This window comes from Schistocerca cancellata, chromosome 1 (genome assembly GCF_023864275.1).
Source record: "Schistocerca cancellata isolate TAMUIC-IGC-003103 chromosome 1, iqSchCanc2.1, whole genome shotgun sequence".
NCBI lineage: Eukaryota > Metazoa > Arthropoda > Insecta > Orthoptera > Acrididae > Schistocerca > Schistocerca cancellata.
Window position 1 is genome coordinate 981800401 of NC_064626.1, and position 21374 is coordinate 981821774.

Genomic DNA, 21374 nt, shown 5'->3' on the forward strand with positions numbered 1-21374 from the left:
TACTCAAAGATAACACTTTCCTTTACTCCAATGCGTCTTCAGTAAAGATTCACAGATCACTGCTCACGCTATCCGTTAGATCGTTTATGTATGTAGAGAACAGGAGAGGACCTATCAATCTTCCCTGAGGCACCGCAAACAATACCCGTGTCTCTGATGAACACCAACCTACGAGAACAATGCACTGGGTTCTGCTACTTACGAAGTGTTGCAACGGTTCACATATCTGAGAACATATTCTTCATGTTCAGACCTTCTTTAGCAGTCTGCAGTGAGGCAACAGACACATTTAGGAGTTTGGCTTCTGTCCGCGCCCTTATTCGTTGTTGGAAGGATGTCGCGAGAGGAAAAGACTAGCAGATATTCACTCGAGTGATGTTTTCTAAATGCGTCCTACTTTGTAGACAAACTTTTTCTGTCTCAAGAAAATTTATGATATTCGAATTTAGAATATACTCAAGAATTAAGTAGCAAACATGATTTTCCAGGTGTGATCTTTTACCGTTCTTACATAGAGGAGTCCCAAGCGCTTTTACCCAGTCGCTTGTGATTTGTCACTGGCCGATACATTCGCAATCAATGAAAGCTAGGTAATGGGCCATTGCCAAAGAGCGGGGTATATAAATCTGAACTGAGATTGCAAATATTACGTATCAACAGTAATGTATTTGACCTAAGATCCTCTAGATGGTAGCGGAACCTTACAATACTCCACTCCCAACACAGTTCTGAAACTGTAGCCTATACCGTTTCTGAACTTTTTTTCCCCAGTGTTGCAGACACGGAGCCATCATGTCTGATTTTGGCATTGCACACGTTTTATTTCTCTTTGCTCCGCAGTTTCATCCGTACTTCATAAAGATCAGGTATTGGATTTCACTTGAAACTTATGCACTATGCAGTCAAATTAATATGGGCAACTGTCAGAAGGCTGAATAACCACCTTTTGCAGCGCAGACCACTGCGACACTTGCAGAAAGAGAGTCAGATAGGTTCTCGAAGGTAGCGAAAGGGACATGGGACCATGCCGACTCCAGTACCGTGCCCAGCTGCGCTAGGTGTCTCGGTTGATCAGACATGGCGAGAATAGCCCGATGGAGGTTGTCGCACACTTTCTCCACTGAATTATAATCCTGGAAGTTTGGTGACCAGGAGGGTATGGTAAAATCATCCAGGAGCTTTGCAAACCACTCACGCACACTGCGAGCTGTGTGACACGTTGCACTGTCCTGCTGGTAGATGCGATCGTGATGATGAAAAATGAGTTGTATGTAGGAACAGACACGTTGTCTACGGATACATCCATATGTGTGCCGAACCATAGTGCCTTGCAGAACAACGAGATAAGTCTGGGGATGCCCTATCCCATACTGCTCCGTACTTCGGCCTGGCCCCTTCCCACGATTGCAGTGTGTTTGCTTTCAGACGTTTCACGCAGTACGCGCTAACCGTCATCTGTCCGGTGGAGCATAAAACGTGATTCATCTGAAGAAGCCACCTACCGCCAATGAGATGTCCGGTTGTCGTCCTGGCATGCGAATGTAGTCAGCATAGGTGCACAAACCGGGCGCCTGCTGCTGAGGCCCATACGCAGCTACTTTAGCGGAACGGTCGTTAAGGACATACCGTTGGTATCCCCTTGGATCATGTGTGTGGTCAGTTGTTCAGTAGTTGCACCTCTATTCCTCCGTACACATCTCCGCAGTCATCGTTTAGCCCTGTCTCTCATGGTGCACCAAAGTTGTCTCGGCGACGGGTTTAGATAGCGCCATTTTACCAAGCGCGATATACCATAACCGGGGCTACAAGCGAACTCTTTACTGACTTAGCCCTTTTCCGAAACGTTTCCGCCCTTGCCCCCCGAAAGCCAATGGCCGTGCCATTTGATACGCCAGATAAATCTGAAACGTCCCCTTAGAAAAATTATACATGGCTGTGCTGAAACTGACACACAATATTTTTTATCACAACGCAATCTGACTTTCAATAATCCCTACAAAAGAATTTCCCTGATTAACATTAACCTATACCTTTCACACATCACTTACCTCACAAAAATCTTCATTACTCGAACTACTGCAGTACAGCGAGCGCCACTACTGTCAGTTAAATAAAAAATTCAAACTACGGAAGGCACTAACTACTGATAGGCGTAGTTAGCAAATGAAAGATTTTAACAGAGAACAAACAATAATGTATTTACCTTAAAAGTCATAATATATATAGCAGTTCATGACATCCATTCTTACAAATGTGCTGTTTCTGATGGACACACGCCCAGATCATCCGCTCTCAAAAATTCGCCATCTCATTTCCCCACATCCACCACTGCTGGCGGCTCACCTCTCACTGCGCAACGCTACGCGCTGTTCACAGCCAACTGCCCAACACTACAATAGCCAACAACAATACAAACCAGCCACAGACTGCACACAGCACAGCCAGTGATTTTCGTACAGAGCACTACGTGGCGTTACCAATAAAAAAACCCTAAACAGCCTACTTACATAGCCCCCATGCTCCCTACAAAAAATTTTACAAATTGTTTTGGGCAGTGGCCAATAATGATTTGATAAAATTTTTCATAATTACAATAACAAAGATATCAAATGCACACATCTATTGATACAATGTTGGTCAAAAGCTAAAATTTTCTCACAGTCCATAAAGACAGTCCTGATCATTCATCACTGTAAAATTGCAGGTTTTTTTTCTCAAAGTTTGAGCAGTAAAAGAGAATGCATACGGAAGTAGTGGAATTCCATGCAGTCTTGAACAAGTAGTGTTGTCCTTCCAACGGAAAGACAGCGCTGACTCTTGACATGCAGACAGGTAATAGGCCACAACAGAGCAAACCCACAGCAGAGTGGGTCGAAGTTTTGAAGAATATTGGTAGGTAGGTCACCACAGAGCAGACCCACTGTAGTCCTGGTAGAGAGTATGGTAGTGGTGGGCAACCAGAGGTGCAGACCCACTACAGTCCTTGTAGAAATAAAGGTATTGGTGAGTCATCAAAGTTGTAGACCCACTGTAGTCCTTGTAGAGATGGCTAGCAGCCATCTGTTGCGACTGTGCAGGTGCACAATCACCATCGAAGGGTCTTGCGGAGAATATAGCAAGTCCATAAACCACCACTTGTGCCCTCACAAAAAATTTTTTTTTGAAATGTCCTTAGAACCAGCAATGCTGTTAACCAGTCACTTGCTGAATTATCAACACACGTGCTAACACTAACGGTCCCAACTTCTCACATATTGTGCATATACTATGACCAACAGAAACGTGTGCACTGAAATGGATGCAAAAGAATGGCCCTGACTAACATTAACCTACACCTTTCACAAATCACTTACCTCACAAAAATCTTCGTTACTCGAACTACTGCAATACAGCGAGCGCCACTACTGCCAGCTATATAAAAGATTCAAACTACGGAAGGCACTAACTACTGATAGGCATAGTTAGCAAATGAAAGATTTTAATAGAGAACAAACAATGTATTTACCTTAAAAGTCATAATATATATAGCAGTTCATGACATCCGTTCTTACAAATGTACTGTTTCTGATGGACACACGTCCAGATCATCCGCTCTCAAAAATTCGCCATCTCACGTCCCCCACATCCACCACTGCTGGCGGCTCACCTCTCACTGCGCAACGCTACGCGCTGTTCACAGCCAACTGCCCAACACTACAATAGCCAACAACAATGCAAACCAGCCACAGACTGCACACAGCACAGCCAGTGATTTTCATACAGAGCGCTACGTGGCGTTACCAATAAGAAAAAACCTAAACAGCCTACTTACAAATCGTACCGTTTCCGCATTACGACGACGGCTGCACTGTTTTCCATATCCCTCCAGACACGGTTTATGGGCCCTCCCCCGCTGAGCGGTGCCACCTACCATCTGCGAGTGGTCATTGCACGTGGACTCTAACATCGGCACTGGTCACATGAATGTGAGTGGACTGTGTATGTGCAGAATCTTGTTTATTCATTGTCTGGCGTCGCTCTGCCGTCAGCCATGTAGCAGGAGCTCTCACTGCTTCGACAAAACTTTTAGGAGGATTTTTGTAACACAGTGCAATAAGTCTGAGACTGAACTCCCGGTCTTTACCGTCTAATGTCGGCTCATGGCTTACGACATGTGATGGAATATCGTGGTTCCTTAGAGCTATTACTATCTGTGGGGGATGTTGTTCCTATTTTGCCTTACGATGTTTGTTTTGTCATGTAACAACCGTAACTGTGATTCTCTGAAAAGGATTTATAACGTGCCAGTGTTCAGTTGTCTAGCAATATGGAAGCATCTAGTGAATCCGGGTGCGTTTAAAATCCATATTTTGGACGACCTCCATCAGCATTAATGGGCGTCGCTGATGAGATCCAAAGAGGAGCTATCATATTGCATGTAGAATCGAGGCCTTGTACAGTCGTACTTCCTTGCTCGTACTGAGTATCTTCCCCATTTCCCCTTTCCTTCGTATTTTTTCTTGGACTTAATCCTTGAAGTACACAATTTAACAGCTCCACTCGTCAGAACTGCCGATAACGTGATGATGTGGGCTGGTTGTAACACGCCGGCGTTGCAGGTGGAGATGTTCACGTCATATATACGTCGTCAATGTTCTTTACACTTGCCTTGCATCTTCTAAAGTTGAGTCCCGTACGCGACAGATATAACACAGCAGTGGGCCCGTTGGTAGCACTCATCGTAATAGTATTGAGCATCGCTTCAGGTTGCATATGCTGCGTGACCATTGGCATTGTACTCAAAAACAAAGAAAAACAAAGAAAAATTGTAATGCCATGATACTTTTTATTTGTTATAGGAACAATTCTTGCGGAATGCGTATCACACGTAATTCTAAGCGGATTAACAGTTATGACACAAATGAAGCTGAACGAAACACATTCTCGCACTACGTGCTATCCTCCATACAAGTTCACCCTCAAACGGTCGCCATTCTTTCCAACCACCTCCCAGCCCATGGGAGACGAGAAAACCTATTTCTCAGTCGTATCACGCGATAGACTACGCACCCAATGTTTGATCACATCTACATCTACATCTACATGACTACCCTGCAATTTACACTTAAGTTCCTGGCAGAGGGTTCTTTGAACAACCTTCAGACTATATCTCTACCGCTCCACTCTTTGACGGCGCATGCGAAAAATTAACACTTCTTATTTTATTATGATAATAATTTCTATTTATGTAGCCTGGTGACAATAAAACGTTTTAACATTCTGAGGAGACAGTAGGAGTTTGAAATTTCGCGAAAAGATCTCACGGCAACGAGAAACGTGATTGCCACTCAACTCGTTTATCATATCCAAGACACTCGCTCCCCTATTTCACGATGGTGCAAAACGAGCTGCCCTTCGTTGAAGTTTTTCGATGTCCTCCGTCAGTCCCAGCTGGTAATGACCCCATACAGCACAGTAACAATAGAGACGGTAAAGCGTAGTGTAGGCAGTCTCCTCAGGAGATTTATTGCATCTTCTAAGTGTTCTGGCATTAAAACGCATTCTTTGGTTTGCTTCAGCCAAAACATTATCTATGTGATCGTTCCAGTTTAAGTTGTTCCTAATTGTAATTTCTAGGTATTTAGTCGAATTGACAGCTCTCAGAACTGTGTGCATTGTCGTGCAATCGACATTATCCCGATTTCTTTTTGTAGTCACGCGCATGACCTCATATTTTCCTTACTGATAGACAATTTCCATTTTTCGCCAAATTCAGATATCGTGTCTAATTCATTTTGGAATTGGTTTTGGCATCTGCAAAGAATCTATGAGGGCTTCTCAGATTTTCTATAACACATCCTTGGGGAACGCCGAATATCACTTCTATTGCACTCCATGATTATCCTTCGATTACCACGTACTGTCAGCATTCTGAGAGGAAATCACGGCGCGAAATGTATCAACAAGTTGAACTTATCCCATATTGTAGAACACTGTGGTTTCCGTACATCGCGTTATTTGTTTGGGATGACTGTCTCTCAGTAAACATCGTCATATTTTGAGGTTTGGCAGATCTCAGCTGAAAGCCAATTAGTCAAAAGCATTACAGTATGTCACTTACAGATGTATCATTGTCTTCGCCTATGAGTGTTTGGTATCGATTGCGTCTCTCTAGGACGTACAGTAACGGTGCAAGTCTGGGTCTTTATTTCCACTTTGTTCTTCCTGCGCCATCTTTACATTGCGATGAGCTGGACTTGAAGTCTTCGAACGTTAGCAGTATCGTGACGGTCACTGGTGATAGTGGCTGTATCGTGTGCATATTGGGCAGTCATTACACTGTCCGTGTTCGGGATGTCATTCGTATCCTACGATGCATGGCACACAAACTATATCGTCTAACTAAATTCATTTTACAAATTTTCACTACCTGTAGTGGAAAGAAAGATGGTTAAATTTAGCATAAGACCGCATGTTCGCAAATATGTTCGGAAACGCGCCGTCTTCCCACTAGATGCAAAATACCACAATACACATTGCTCCCTGGCTTCTGTTGCTCTTCATCTGGGTCCACTTACAGGTAAGGCTGGAGACGACGACCATCGGCGGCAGCACAGATACGGTACCTCTGTATCGTGTTCCAGTATAGATGATAAACGGTCCTTTGTCGTCCAGCATCCACCGCAGCCGCAACCCATGCGAGTAGATATTCTTCCGATGCCTCAGGGTTTCGTAAATGAAGGATTTCATGCGACGCCACAGGTAACAGTGTTTTGGGTTCATGTCAGGAAGCTGTGCAGTCCAAGCTGTTGGGACGCTGTTGCCCAAATAGTTGGTGCAGATGATCACGGACAACACGTGACAGATGAGGTGTTGGGCCATCGTGTTGGAAGCGCATGTTTTGACGCACATGCAGTGGTAAAACTTCCAAGAGCTCATGCAGTACGCACTCAAGAAATCGCATGTACGTGGCACCCATGTGCAAGAACCAACTCCAAAAGTGGACGCGTCGCGCAAAATCCTGCCGCTACATTGAGTGGTGTACCTTCTGGAGAGATGCTGTGGGTGTAGCTACTGCTCATGCAAAAGCGTCAGACAGGTTGGTGTTCCATATTGTGTCTTCCCGCTATGTTCCTGGAATTCGTCGTCGCCTCCTCTTCCACTGCACCGAGTGCGGCCTCTTCAGACTCGGGTGTGCTGCACAGCTGGGGAAAATCACAGTCGGCTCTGCTAATGGTGAATGTACCTGCCTCCGAGGCCTGCTGATACACCACAGCAAAGAGGTAGTACAAAGGTGTCTGATGTTGTGGAAAATGCTTCATATACAACTGACCAGTAGCTGTGGCATTGCAGCAAGTTTTACTGGGCAATAACATCTAGTCGGCGTTTGTCGCAGACGTGTAGTTCACGTCAACAGCAACACACTAAAAATGAAATATTTGTACTGCTTGCATTCAGGATTGTAGTGAAAAATTACTACTGTACAGTAGTGCACTATGAACGAAGACCACAAGCACAACAGCAGGTACAAACATCTATGGGTGGATACAGTAGTACAGTATGATAATAGAACTCAAGCACAGCAGCAGGTACAAACCTGTCTGGACAGATGACAAAATCAAATGAAAACCATCTAAAATCATTCTGTGGGTGAATGACGAACGTAATGCCCTAGTCGGTGTCGCTGAAAATGCGAGAAATTTGAACGTATAATTTGGTATTTTGCGTGCAGCCGCATTACGTTACATGAGTTACTACCCTAAACTTAACTGTCTTGCTCCATATTACAAGTGCTCAACCGCTGTAAAGGTGTTTTAGTTATAACCTGTATACACTGTCTGACATGGTAGTATGTGGTGGACAACATTTTACTGTCGAGTGACCATTGTATCCGTGGCAAATGACTGCCACTGAATCGTTTACGTACAACCTGAAGATATGTGAGTATATGGAATTGTGTCCACTTTTAGGTGTTTAACGTTCAAGTGGCTATCATTCGTCGAACACCGAGCACGTCAAGAAGTGGTCACGAAAGCCTCAACAGTTTTATAGAATAGAAACAATCTCATGGTTGGATGAAAATTGAATTAGTAAAACGAATAAATGAAAATTAAATATGTGTCACATGTCAGGAATAAGACATTACACGTTGCAATAGAGTATCAGGACGGTAGAAAAATGGGACTGACTAAAAAATTCTTTAGGTTTGAAATTCTTTGTAGCCTTTCAGTTCCACTGCTACAATCAAACTTTATTGGATAGTGAATGGCTTAGCACATCGACAAACTCATAGGCATCAGAGTGGAAGTACGACCTTTAGGAGTGTCTCAGCAACCGGACCGGGGTGTGCCGCAGGTGTTCGGCCGTGCTCTGGTGTCGTTCAGCATCGGCGGCTCCGAGTTCCCGGGGCGGCCGCTGAGCTTCACGTACATGCCGGACCTGGCGCTGGAGAACGCGCGCACCGTCACCATCCGGCTTCACAGCCGCGTCGGCCGCTTCGTCAGGCTGCGACTCTTCTTCGCCGCCCGCTGGATCATGATCAGCGAGGTTTCTTTCGAATCTGGTGAGTAATCAGAGTGGACGATATTTATTACTTCGGATAACTGCATAGAAGTCTGTTACTCTGAAATTCAACCACGTTGTAATGATTTCGTTTTATTTAGTTCCAGTGTTCGGAAATTTCACTGAGGAACTCGATATCGATTACGGTGACGAGGAAATTGTTTTGGATTCCAGAGAGGTTGTGGAGCCAGTCAGCAACATAGAAACAAGTAAGTATTTTCATCTTTAATTTGTAATTAATTATATGTAAATCTTCATTCCTTTCCGGCGCAATGACTGCTCCATTAAATTTCGGTCGTGCAGCCGCATAAACTCCAACTGCTATTCTAAAATTTCGGCTGACGCTAGATTCAGGTACGTTGCAGCCACAGTATCATGCAGATATGAGTGTTAATTGTCACGTATGTGATGTAGTCTCTTGGTAAAGCTAAATTACAAGAACTTTTCAAACTATCGAACTTCCATTCACCGACGACTCTAGTTTACAACAGAAATCTAAATGGTAGGATGCCTTCCATTTTTGGATGTTTCGGTTAGCCGCAAAAAAGGTGACGCTTTGGGACAAGCATACAGAGTTATATTTACCTGCAAATAGCTGCCGTCACCCTTCCCAGACAATGAGTGTTGTCAGAACTTTGATTCACAGAGCACACGTCTTTGCTGACGTGAGCAGTTTGCAGGATGAGCTTCTACACTTAGAGATTTTGAAGCTGACGAGTATTCCCCCACATAAGATAGGAAAGGGCTACCGATAAAAACGAAGGTGGACATAAAGAATGCAGACGAAGAAATAGAAAGATATAAAGCTATGTCTTTTGTGCCATATGTGGGAAGCCTATCTTCAACAATACGTTGGATTTTCAGGAAGCGCAAAGTAAAAGTGGTCTTTCGTTCTCCCCCGAACAAAGCAACACTTTTGGATTCCGTTAAAGATGATTCGATGCTCCGGAACGATACGGTTTACAAGATCCACTTCCAGTGTGGTTTTTCATACATCGAACAGACGACTCGTACAGTTCATGAAAGCCGCACGGCACACTTTAGGTGCCCCAGGTTTTACAGCCCATTAAATTGACTTTGCAGAGTACCTCATCGACACCGGTCACTCAATGCTGTAGAAAATGTTGAAATTCTAGTGTCCACTTAACCTTCTTTTTGGTACTTAATGCTGAAACAAGTAGCTGCAAGTCGTTTGACGAAGAATTTGATAAATAAAGATAGTAGTCTCGGCTTGGGAAAGTCATGGGAGCCGGCAATTTCTTTAATTAACTTGCAAAGCAGTCGCCACAGCGCAGCTCGTAATGATACACTGGCTTTCCAGTCTGGCTCGTCCGCTGTACCGACGGATTCATGCAGACTTATAAGCCACCGATATACGTCTCTGTTGCTCGAGTATCTGTGGCCGCATGCGCAGCGCAGCAATTCGCTGGTTGAAAAGGACGGAGCATGTACTGTAGCATCAGTCGTTTGGCTCACTCTGAACGTGTGCGAGTGACATTAGAAGAAGAAGTGGAATTTACACTGTTGCACGCCGACATTTTATGGTGCATGCCATTAAATGATTTTTAATAGTCGGACATTACCGTACCATGGATTATGATAGCATCTTTCTTGATATGTTGCAGGTCATAAGAAGTTATATTGACCGCAATATCATTTCTTTTGCAGATGAAGTAAGAAAACAAATTAGAGTAATAATGTGTCCCTCTAATAACGAATATAAATGTCATCCTGTCTACAAATTAAAAGTAGTATCGTATGAATTTCTGCAGTAAACGTATATACATGTTTACGCGTGGTAAGGTCTTGGGCAGACATCAAAAATGCAAACATCCTGTGATGTACACCAGTTGCGAAGTCACAAGTTTCTTATAAATAATAAGTGCTATGAAACGAAATAGATATGGACTCGTTATCCTTAGCGTTAGCGACACGAATAACATTCCATCTGTTTTATGGATAAGAATCTTATTATTAAAGAGTCATCTCAGTTGACCTAATTTTACTTGAATTGTTTTGCATCACTACTTAATCACTGTATTTATTTATTTCTTTGTTTATTAAGTTCATCCACTCTCTTCATGTAATCGTCTTCAGGCCACCGCAGACATAAAATGTTACAAATAACGGACAATAGCATCGTTTATGTTTTCTGTGAAATTTTCCTGTGATGTGGAGTTTCTTACAAATCTAAACAATATTAATGGGGAAGATGTTTTTCTATGTTGGGTGTCACGTCACAAACTTCTCGTATTATAAGGGCCGATCAAAAAGATCCCGTTCGAAGGCCACACTGAGCCCTTACCTGCATGTCGATGCTTATAGACCAGTATTGGAATCTCGCAGGGTTGCATTTACGCTGCATACTCTAATAGCAAATATACGTACTTCAACGTCTCGATGAGAGTGATAATACACTCCTGGAAATGGAAAAAAGAACACATTGACACCGGTGTGTGAGACCCACCATACTTGCTCCGGACACTGCGAGAGGGCTGTACAAGCAATGATCACACGCACGGCACAGCGGACACACCAGGAACCGCGGTGTTGGCCGTCGAATGGCGCTAGCTGCGCAGCATTTGTGCACCGCCACCGTCAGTGTCAGCCAGTTTGCCGTGGCATACGGAGCTCCATCGCAGTCTTTAACACTGGTAGCATGCCGCGACAACGTGGACGTGAACCGTATGTGCAGTTGACGGACTTTGAGCGAGGGCGTATAGTGGGCATGCGGGAGGCCGGGTGGACGTACCGCCGAATTGCTCAACACGTAGGGCGTGAGGTCTCCACAGTACATCGATGTTGTCGCCAGTGGTCGGCGGAAGGTGCACGTGCCCGTCGACCTGGGACCGGACCGCAGCGACGCACGGATGCACGCCAAGACCGTAGGATCCTACGCAGTGCCGTAGGGGACCGCACCGCCACTTCCCAGCAAATTAGGGACACTGTTGCTCCTGGGGTATCGGCGAGGACCATTCGCAACCGTCTCCATGAAGCTGGGCTACGGTCCCGCACACCGTTAGGCCGCCTTCCGCTCACGCCCCAACATCGTGCAGCCCGCCTCCAGTGGTGTCGCGACAGGCGTGAATGGAGGGACGAATGGAGACGTGTCGTCTTCAGCGATGAGAGTCCCTTCTGCCTTGGTGCCAATGATGGTCGTATGCGTGTTTGGCGCCGTGCAGGTGAGCGCCACAATCAGGACTGCATACGACCGAGGCACACAGGGCCAACACCCGGCATCATGGTGTGGGGAGCGATCTCCTACAATGGCCGTACACCACTGGTGATCGTCGAGGGGTCACTGAATAGTGCACGGTACATCCAAACCGTCATCGAACCCATCGTTCTACCATTCCTAGACCGGCAAGGGAACTTGCTGTTCCAACAGGACAATGCACGTCCGCATGTATCCCGTGCCACCCAACGTGCTCCAGAAGGTGTAAGTCAACTACCCTGGCCAGCAAGATCTCCGGATCTGTCCCCCATTGAGCATGTTTGGGACTGGATGAAGCGTGGTCTCACGCTGTCTGCACGTCCAGCACGAACGCTGGTCCAACTGAGGCGCCAGGTGGAAATGGCATGGCAAGCCGTTCCACAGGACTACATCCAGCATCTCTACGATCGTCTCCATGGGAGAATAGCAGCCTGCATTGCTGCGAAAGGTGGATATACACTGTACTAGTGCCGACATTGTGCATGCTCTGTTGCCTGTGTCTATGTGCCTGTGGTTCTGTCTGTGTGATCATGTGATGTATCTGACCCCAGGAATGTGTCAATAAAGTTTCCCCTTCCTGGGACAATGAATTCACGGTGTTCTTATTTCAATTTCCAGGAGTGTAGTTTCCTCGATCGTCTCGTTTTCGCTCTCTTCACCTACCGAACAACCTTTGTTCATTTAGCTGCTCAAATCCCGCTTCATAGGTGTATTCACGGATGTTTTCATAATCCACTTTCTCACAGCCAGAAATTGGTATTCTAAAAGAAAAAAGTCATCCTAATTAGAACAGGATGCTTCAAGCTTAATTGTTTTTCTAAAATAGCCGAAATGCACTCTGGTAACACACGGTCTCATTACCCGGAACTTGTGGTATTTTCTATAACATTCGATTAACAGTATTTGTTAACCTATGTAGGATACGTACCATCCATACACTGGTCGCTGAGTTTGGGACTATTGCCTATAAATTACCGAACTGAATCGGAAAAAAAAAACAAAATACGTTGTGCAGTACGCTGCTGTTGTGTCCGTGAGAGAAAGCAGATAATGCTGAATTGCAGAGGTTGCTTTACATACCAGTTTTACATACTGTCATGTATATCAGCAAAAGATTAATGGCCGTGTAGACGTGCTTACAAGCTATTGATGGACCCCGGCGCGGATGCAGTGCCATTTATCACTGTGCGTCGCATCTGACAGTCGCGGTGACAGCCGAGGTGGACGTCGGCGAAGGAGGCCACGTGGAGGTGGTGATCGGCGTGCTGACGGCGGTGATGCTGCTGCTGCTCGTCGTCTTCGTGGTGATCCTGGCGCTCAGCAGGAGGCACAAGATGCAGGCCGGCTCCTCCCCCACGCTGCTCAGGAACCCCTTCAGCGGAGTCACCCTCAACATGAAGGTGAGCTGTTAGCGCTAATATCGCCATTTTACATTCACACAAAGTGGAAGCTTACATTCCTTTATTACCACCCAACGCTTACCGGGCTCTTGTTGTAACAGATCTTTACATGTCGGGTGTGCTCGGGCAAAAACATTTTCAACAGGTACGAGTCCTTGTGGTGTGGACGATTCCCTTATTACAGTCCATTGGTGAGTACTGTCTTACCTTAATATTTACGCGGTATGCTTTTACCTTCAACACTAATTAAGAATTAATTAAGAATATTCCAAAACAGCCACGTTGCGTCTTGTATTATACTCTACACACACAGAGCTTGCCCATGAAACATAAGCAAGTATTGTTAACACTGATGAGAAAAAATGTAGATCTATTAGTAACTGATTTCGTCAGGTGATGTGACATCACACCAGAAAAGTTAGTCATGTGTAATGCACGTCACAGATGTTTAATTTGAATTTTTACCAACAAGTAACCAAATTTATTTGGAGAAAGCGTGATATGACCCATGTCAGACAGATACCACTTCAGTAGTTTTCAATAAGCAACTATGAACTGATATGTACCTTTTCCTGATAGGAGCATGATGTAACTAACAAAACCATTGAGTAAACTGATAATATATATATATATATATATATATATATATATATATATATATATATGGAGTAGTGGTATCTGTCGAAGTGATATATATATATATATATATATATATATATATATATATATATATATATATATATATATATATATAGTTATCACTTCGACAGATACCACTACTCCAAAGACATTTATCTGTCTCCATATGCATACCTTCAATGTATGAATAGATACCTCAGTAAATGGTAGACGACTAATAAGTAAAGACCGAAACGCTGTTACCTTTAATACAAAAAGACTTCAGGATTCGCGTAGGGAAAGATAATTTTAGTGGGAATTTTCTACTTTACTTCAGAGTACAAGCTGCATACATTCTTCTTTTTTGTCTGAAGGTCATACAGCCAAAGATGTATACTTCAGCAGCCACTCTATACAGAGGTAGTTAGTCATTTTATTTTGTCAGTCTACAATCTGATGGTAATGTCCTTAACTATTAAAGCAAACTTATTAGATAAGAGAGTACTTTCGACCGACCTTATAGCTCGTGCTTATTTCTACAGTAATGAGCGAGAACTTATTTTTCCCAAAACCAGAGCTGATTCGCACCATAAATTTCAATTAAAACTTGTGTCTTAGCGTGGTGCAACTGTATTTTGTGTAACATTTCGCACTTGGCAGTGTGGTCGCGAGAAAGATTCGCTATTTTCTCTGACATAGGACTTATTGTGCCATTCTTTCTGATTAACTTACTTGAGAAGGTTTCCTATTTCTTTTGCATTGTTTTCTATTGAGAATGGATGACGAGTTTGGCCACTATCTTCATTTTCTCTTCCACTGTGTGATGTAAGTGTATCCTGAATAAATTGGTAGTTTCGTTTGCAGTTGGTGTCTTGTTTATGTGAAATTACAGTTTACAACCAGACACAAACCTCAAAATTAGGGTAAGTGATGAAAATACCATCTAGTCACCATACCGAGGCCAAATTCATTGTGTCCCACAACACGGACAGGTCGTAAGTCACTCCTGTATAGCTCATTCGGTAAGAACATTGCCGAAGAAAGGCGGAGTTCCTGTTTCGAGTTCCGAAGTGCCAGCCCTTTTAATTTGCCTCGAAGTTTAAAAAGAGAGGGCTCTCTGTTTGACTGACACATTCATTCCGGATAATGTCATTCTGAAAATCCCTGCATGTTTATGACTGCCAGACTTACAACACGGCCTTTCGAGGTAATTAATTGTTAATCTATTGAGAGTGACCCAGGGGCTCAAACCAGTTGTGAGAATGAAATCCGTTTAATTTAAGTTAAAGTGATATTTAATGAAATTGGTGACGAAAATTACGGATATTCTCTGTCTAATTCCAGAAACACACCGGAAAAATAAGATCAACATTTTTCGGCATGACAGTTGCATCCTATAAGACCCGAGAATCATCTTCCACGAATAAAAGAGTTTTAGTGTTACCGTTCATTTTAGATTTACCAAGGAAGCGCTAATCGTCAGAATTTAGTCACTGTGACTGAGGTGCGTACCTGGGCCGTGAAAGACAGTTTAGCACAATTAAAATAATCGTATAAACGAAACACAGCCTCAAGCCAGGATGATGTGTTATAAACAGGTCTCTCCGAATTCTTACTGATGTCTATCAAATATCGTTGACATTCGTACTTGGACGTAGTTTTTTGTGGTCGGTATCAGTTTCCGGTGGCGTATTGATCACTGGCAGCATATTTTCACTTGCTACAGTAGGGAACCTATATGTGCACGACTGAGAAATGTATCTGGCACACAATGTCGCTCAAAATGATCTCTCGAAGCTTTTCAGAGTAGAGCACTCGCTCTGGTACCATGCAACCATTTCTCTGTCTTAACGAAGCGATATCTGGCAGAGAACTACAACATATAGCGAGTGTACATTTGCTCGATGATCGTCTTTCAGGTGCATTTGTGACATGAATACCTTCTAGGAAGGCACGACTAACAGTGTCGGTACGGTCGTAGGACAGTACACAACGACGCATTTACGGATCGCACCATTTTGTACTGCCGAAGATTGTCAACCCTATGAGTTATTCCATCATATTTGATTTATCTCATGTGTTACACATATCAAATTACCTCGACATTCCCCAAAAATCCGGGACCATGTAGGATAGTACTATTTGGTTCCACCAGGTGTGAAGGTTCTACATCTAAATCTACATGGTTACTCTGCAATTCAGGGTTCATCGAACCATTTTCGTACTACTTCTCTACCATTCCACTCTCGAATGGCGCGTGGGAAAAAGGAATATCTAAATCTTTCCGTTCGAGTTCTGATTTCTCTTACTTTATTATGATGATTATTTCTTCCTACGTAGGTGGGTGTCAAAAATATATTTTCGCATTCGGAAGAGAAACTTGCTGATTGAAATTTCATAAATAGATTTCAGCGCAAAGAAATCCGCCTTTGCCGGCCGCGGTGGTCTAGCGGTTCTAGGCGCTCAGTCCGGATCCGCGCGACTGCTACGGTCGCAGGTTCGAATCCTGCCTCGGGCATGGATGTGCGTGATGTCCTTAGGTTAGTTAGGTTTAATTAGTTCTAAGTTCTAGGGGACTGATGACCACAGATGTTAAGTCCCATAGTGCTCAGAGCCATTTTTGAAATCCGCCTTTGTTTCAGTGATTGCCACGCCAACTCGCGTATCATATCAGTGACACTCTCACCCCTATTGCACGATTACACTAAACGAGCTGCCCTTCTTTGCACTTTTTCGATGTCCTCCGTCAATCATAACTGACAAGGATCCCACACCGCGCAGCAATATTCCAGCAGAGGACGGATGAGTGTAATGTAGGGGCAGTCTATGTTTCGCCCTCCTCACAATATTATCTGCGTGGTATTTTCAGTTTAAGTTGCTCGTAATTGTAATTCGTAGGTATTTAGTCAAATTGACAGCCCTCAGATTTGTGCGATTTATCGTATGCCCAAAATTTATCGGATTTCTTTTAGTACGCATGTGGATGACCTCGCACTTTTCTTTGTTTGGTGCCAATTGCCACTTTTCGGACCATACAGAAATTCTCCCTAGATCATTTTGTAATTGGAATTGATCGTCTGATGCTTTTAATAGACGTTAATTTACAGTGTCATCTGCAAACAATCTGAGGGGGCTGCTCAGATTATCACCTAGATCATTTATGTAAATCAGGAACAGCAGAGGACCAATGACACTACCTTGCGGAGCGCCAAATATCACTTCTGTTCAGCTCGATAATTTACCGTCTGTCACTACTAATTGTGAGCTCTCTGAGAGGAAATCACGAACGCGGTCACACAACTGAGACGATACTTCATATGCACGCAATTTGATTAATAGTCGCTTTTGAGGAATGTTATCAAAAGCCTTCTGGAAGTCTAGAAATATGGAATCGATCTGAGATCCCTTGTCGACATCACTAATTACTCCATGGGAAGAACGATATTTTCTGAATCCATGTTGGTTATGTATCAATAAGTCATTTTCTTCAGGGTGATTCATAATGTTCGGGTACAGTATATGCTCCAAAATCCTACTGCAAATTTAGGTCAGTGATATGGGTCTGTAATTCAATGGGTTACCCCTATTTCTTTCGGAAATATTGGTGTGACTTGTGCTACTTTCCAGTCTTTAGGAACAGATCTTTCGTCAAGTGAGCGGTTGTACACTCCTGGAAATGGAAAAAAGAACACATTGACACCGGTGTGTCAGACCCACCATACTTGCTCCGGACACTGCGAGAGGGCTCTACAAGCAATGATCACACGCACGGCACAGCGGACACACCAGGAACCGCGGTGTTAGCCGTCGAATGGCGCTAGCTGCGCAGCATTTGTGCACCGCCGCCGTCAGTGTCAGCCAGTTTGCCGTGGCATACGGAGCTCCATCGCAGTCTTTAACACTGGTAGCATGCCGCGACAACGTGGACGTGAACCGTATGTGCAGTTGACGGACTTTGAGCGAGGGCGTGAATGGAGGGACGAATGGAGACGTGTCGTCTTCAGCGATGAGAGTCGCTTCTGTCTTGGTGCCAATGATGGTCGTATGCGTGTTTGGCGCCGTGCAGGTGAGCGCCACAATCAGGACTGCATACGACCGAGGCACACAGGGCCAACACCCGGCATCATGGTATGGGGAGCGATCTCCTACACTGGCCGTACACCACTGGTGATCGTCGAGGGGACACTGAATAGTGCACGGTACATCCAAACCGTCATCGAACCCATCGTTCTACCATTCCTAGACTGGAAAGGGACCTTGCTGTTCCAACAGTACAATGCACGTCCGCATGTATCCCGTGCCACCCAACGTGCTCTAGAAGGTGTAAGTCAACTACCCTGGCCAGCAAGATCTCCGGATCTGTCCCCCATTGAGCATATTTGGGACTGGATGAAGCGTCGTCTCACGCGGTCTGCACGTCCAGCACGAACGCTGGTCCAACTGAGGCGCCAGGTGGAAATGGCATGGCAAGCCGTTCCACAGGACTACATCCAGCATCTCTACGATCGTCTCCATGGGAGAATAGCAGCCTGCATTGCTGCGAAAGGTGGAAATACACTGTACTAGTGCCGACATTGTGCATGCTCTGTTGCCTGTGTCTATGTGCCTGTGGTTCTGTCAGTGTGATCATGTGATGTATCTGACCCCAGGAATGTGTCAATAAAGTTTCCCCTTCCTGGGACAATGAATTCACGGTGTTCTTATTTCAATTTCCAGGAGTGTATATCATCGCTAAGAAAGGCGCTATTGTGTCTGCATACTCTGAAAGGAACCTGATTGGTATACCACCTGTGCCGGAAGACTTGCCTTTCTTAAGTGTTTTGACCTTTTATGTGACTCACGCTAACAGCTGTTCTGGTTTCGAATTCTGGAATATTTACTTCGTCTTCTTTCGTGAAGGAATTACGGAAAACTGTATTTAGTGACCCTGCTTTAGTAACACCATCATCGGTAACATTTCCATCGCTATCGCGCAGTGAAGGTATCGTTTGTTTTTTGCCACTGGTGGACTTTACATATGCCTAGAAGCTCTTTGGGTTTTCTACCATATTTTGAGACAATGTTTTATTGTGGAGCCTATTAAAAGCATCTCGCATTGAAGTCCGCACTAAATTTCGAGCTTCCGTGAAACTTAGCCAGTTTTGGAGATTTTGGTCCTGGAGAAACTACATGGTGGCGCACGAAATGTGTTACCATTTGTTTCCTTCATAATTTACGACGCACGTTAGATATCCCGCTGGGATCTCTACAGCAGTACCAGCAGAGCTTGGAAAAACAAATGAGTTACGAAATGACATGTAATTCACGATACTGCCGCTAGGAGACTAGTAAGCAGCAATGGCTGACAATGGAAGACTGACGATACAGCAACGATCGGCAGTTGTGTTACTTTTTCATGAAACGAAAAGCCTTGTTGTGACTCAGAGGCGTTTTCGACAACAGTTTAACATACGATGGGTCCCTTGCAAGAAGACCATCCACAAGTTGTACGATAAATTTGTACAGGAAGGAACAGTATTGGAAGCGAAGCGAACTCGGCCTAAGCCTGTTTGTTCGCCGGAGAATATTGAAGCGGTACGAGTTGCTGTACAGAGAAGTCCCGGGAAATCGTGTAGAAAGGCTGCAGTGCAACTGGGAATATCCATACGCTCCATTCAAAGTATTCTTAAAAGTGACCTCCATATGTACCCATACAAGATGACCTGTGGACAGAAGCTCACTGAAGAACACAAGCAGCAGAGACTACTGTTTGCTCAGTGGGCGGAGGATAGGGAAGAAACTCTCAACAATGTTTGGTTTTCAGACGAGGCGCTTTTTTATTTAGACGGTGTGGTTAACAAACAAAATGTACGCTTTTGGGCCACTGAAAACCGACAAGTGCTTCATGAACGACATTATGCTCCGAGGATTACAGCGTCGGCAGCAATTTCCAGTCACGGACTTATTGGACCCTTTTTCTTTGAAGAAACTGTGAACAGGGAGCGTTATTTGAGCATGCTTCGCAATAGCTTCGTTCCGCAGCTTCTTGCTACTGCCTTGCCCTCCAACACGCAGTAGTTCATGCAAGATGGAGCAAGGCCACATACTGCGATAACTGTGTTGGAGTTTTTACACGAGCATTTCGACATGCGGATCATTTCACTCAGGTTTCCAGGTCGCTTCAATGACGGACAAAATTGGCCCCCCAATAGTCCAAACCTCAATCCACGTGACTTTTTTCTTTTGGGGTACATAAAGGAAAAAAATTTCCCGAAACGTCCACGTGATTTAATGCAGCTCGGAAAACTTATTCTTCAAACTTGCAGTGAAATTACGGAAGACATGTGCCGTAGGGTAATCACTAACTTCAGTGTTCGTTTGAAGGAAGTTAGGAAACGAAATGGTGGACATATTGACCATGTGCTGAGTTATAACAAATCTCCATGGACGGCTCTTCATTGTAGTATATGTTCCTTTCAGATTGTATAAACAATAAAGTTTGCATTCAAAAACAAAATGGTAACACATTTCGTGCGCCACCCTGTAGTTCATACAGTGACTCAGTATTTGTCCGTCGGGCTGACAGGTGAGTATGCAGCAGCGTGGCACAGCACGCCGTGTTGCCTATAGCGTGGGCGCCGCCCGCCTGCCCGCAGGACCTGCTGCTGAGCCTGACGCCGGTGGCGAGCAGCGCAGTCCTGCCGCGAGACACGCAGCACAGCCCAGACGTGCCGTCCGTCACACCGGACACCTCCAGCCGCAGCCGCTACTCCACGCTGCGCTCGCACGCCGGTAAGTACACAACTACTGGCCGCCTGATTTCGAAAAACAGCATCATCCTCAGCCAAGGACAATGCAAAGTGTTCCTCTAACGACTTACAAGGGAACCTCCCCATCGCACCCCCTTCAGATTTAGTTATAAGTTGGCACAGTGGATAGGCCTTGAAAAACTGAACACAGATCAATCGGGAAAACAGGAAGAAGTTGTGTGGAACGACGAAAAAAATAAGCAAAATATACTGAGTAGTCCATGCGCAAGATAGCCAACATTAAGGATAATATGAGCTCAGGAGCGCCGTGGTCCCGTGGTTAGCGTGAGCAGCTGCGGAACGAGAGGTCTTTGGATCAAGTCTTCCCTCGAGTAAAAAGTTTACTTTATTTATTTTCGTAAAGTTATGATCTGTCCGTTCGTTCATTGACGTTTCTGTTCACTGTAATAAGTTTAGTGTCTGTGTTTTGCGACCGCACCGCAAAACCGTGCAATTAGTAGACGAAAGAACGTGCACTACAATGGGAGCCGAAAACATTTGATCGCAAGGTCATAGGTCAACCGATTCCTCCGCAGGAAAACACGTCTGATATATTCTATACGACTCTGGTGACGGCACGTGCGTCACATGACAGGAATATGTTGTCGACACACCTAACTTGTACACTTGGCGAATGGGTAATTATTCTACCTTGCCCGATTTAGGTTTTCTTGTGGACGTGATAATCACTCCCAAAAAAGTGATGAAAACGTAAGAGTTTGTCACATAAACTGCAACAAATGAATGCAACAGTTTCACAGTCGCACAGTTTTCCCTGTGCTCTGTCAAAACATATGTTTTTAACGTTTTCAA

The 21374-nt window shown here is 44.5% G+C and overlaps 1 protein-coding gene across 1 annotated transcript in view; it reads left to right on the forward strand.

The window, feature by feature from the left end:
• The window catches only part of LOC126119666 (discoidin domain-containing receptor 2-like), a 449482-nt gene that overhangs the window by 359989 nt on the left and 68119 nt on the right, over positions 1–21374 (forward strand). Inside the window, exons 8-11 of the mRNA XM_049915072.1 lie at positions 8335–8542; positions 8643–8750; positions 12959–13155; positions 20409–20544. Coding sequence (XP_049771029.1) covers positions 8335–8542; positions 8643–8750; positions 12959–13155; positions 20409–20544 — 649 coding nt within the window. The remainder of the gene's footprint in view (positions 1–8334; positions 8543–8642; positions 8751–12958; positions 13156–20408; positions 20545–21374) is intronic.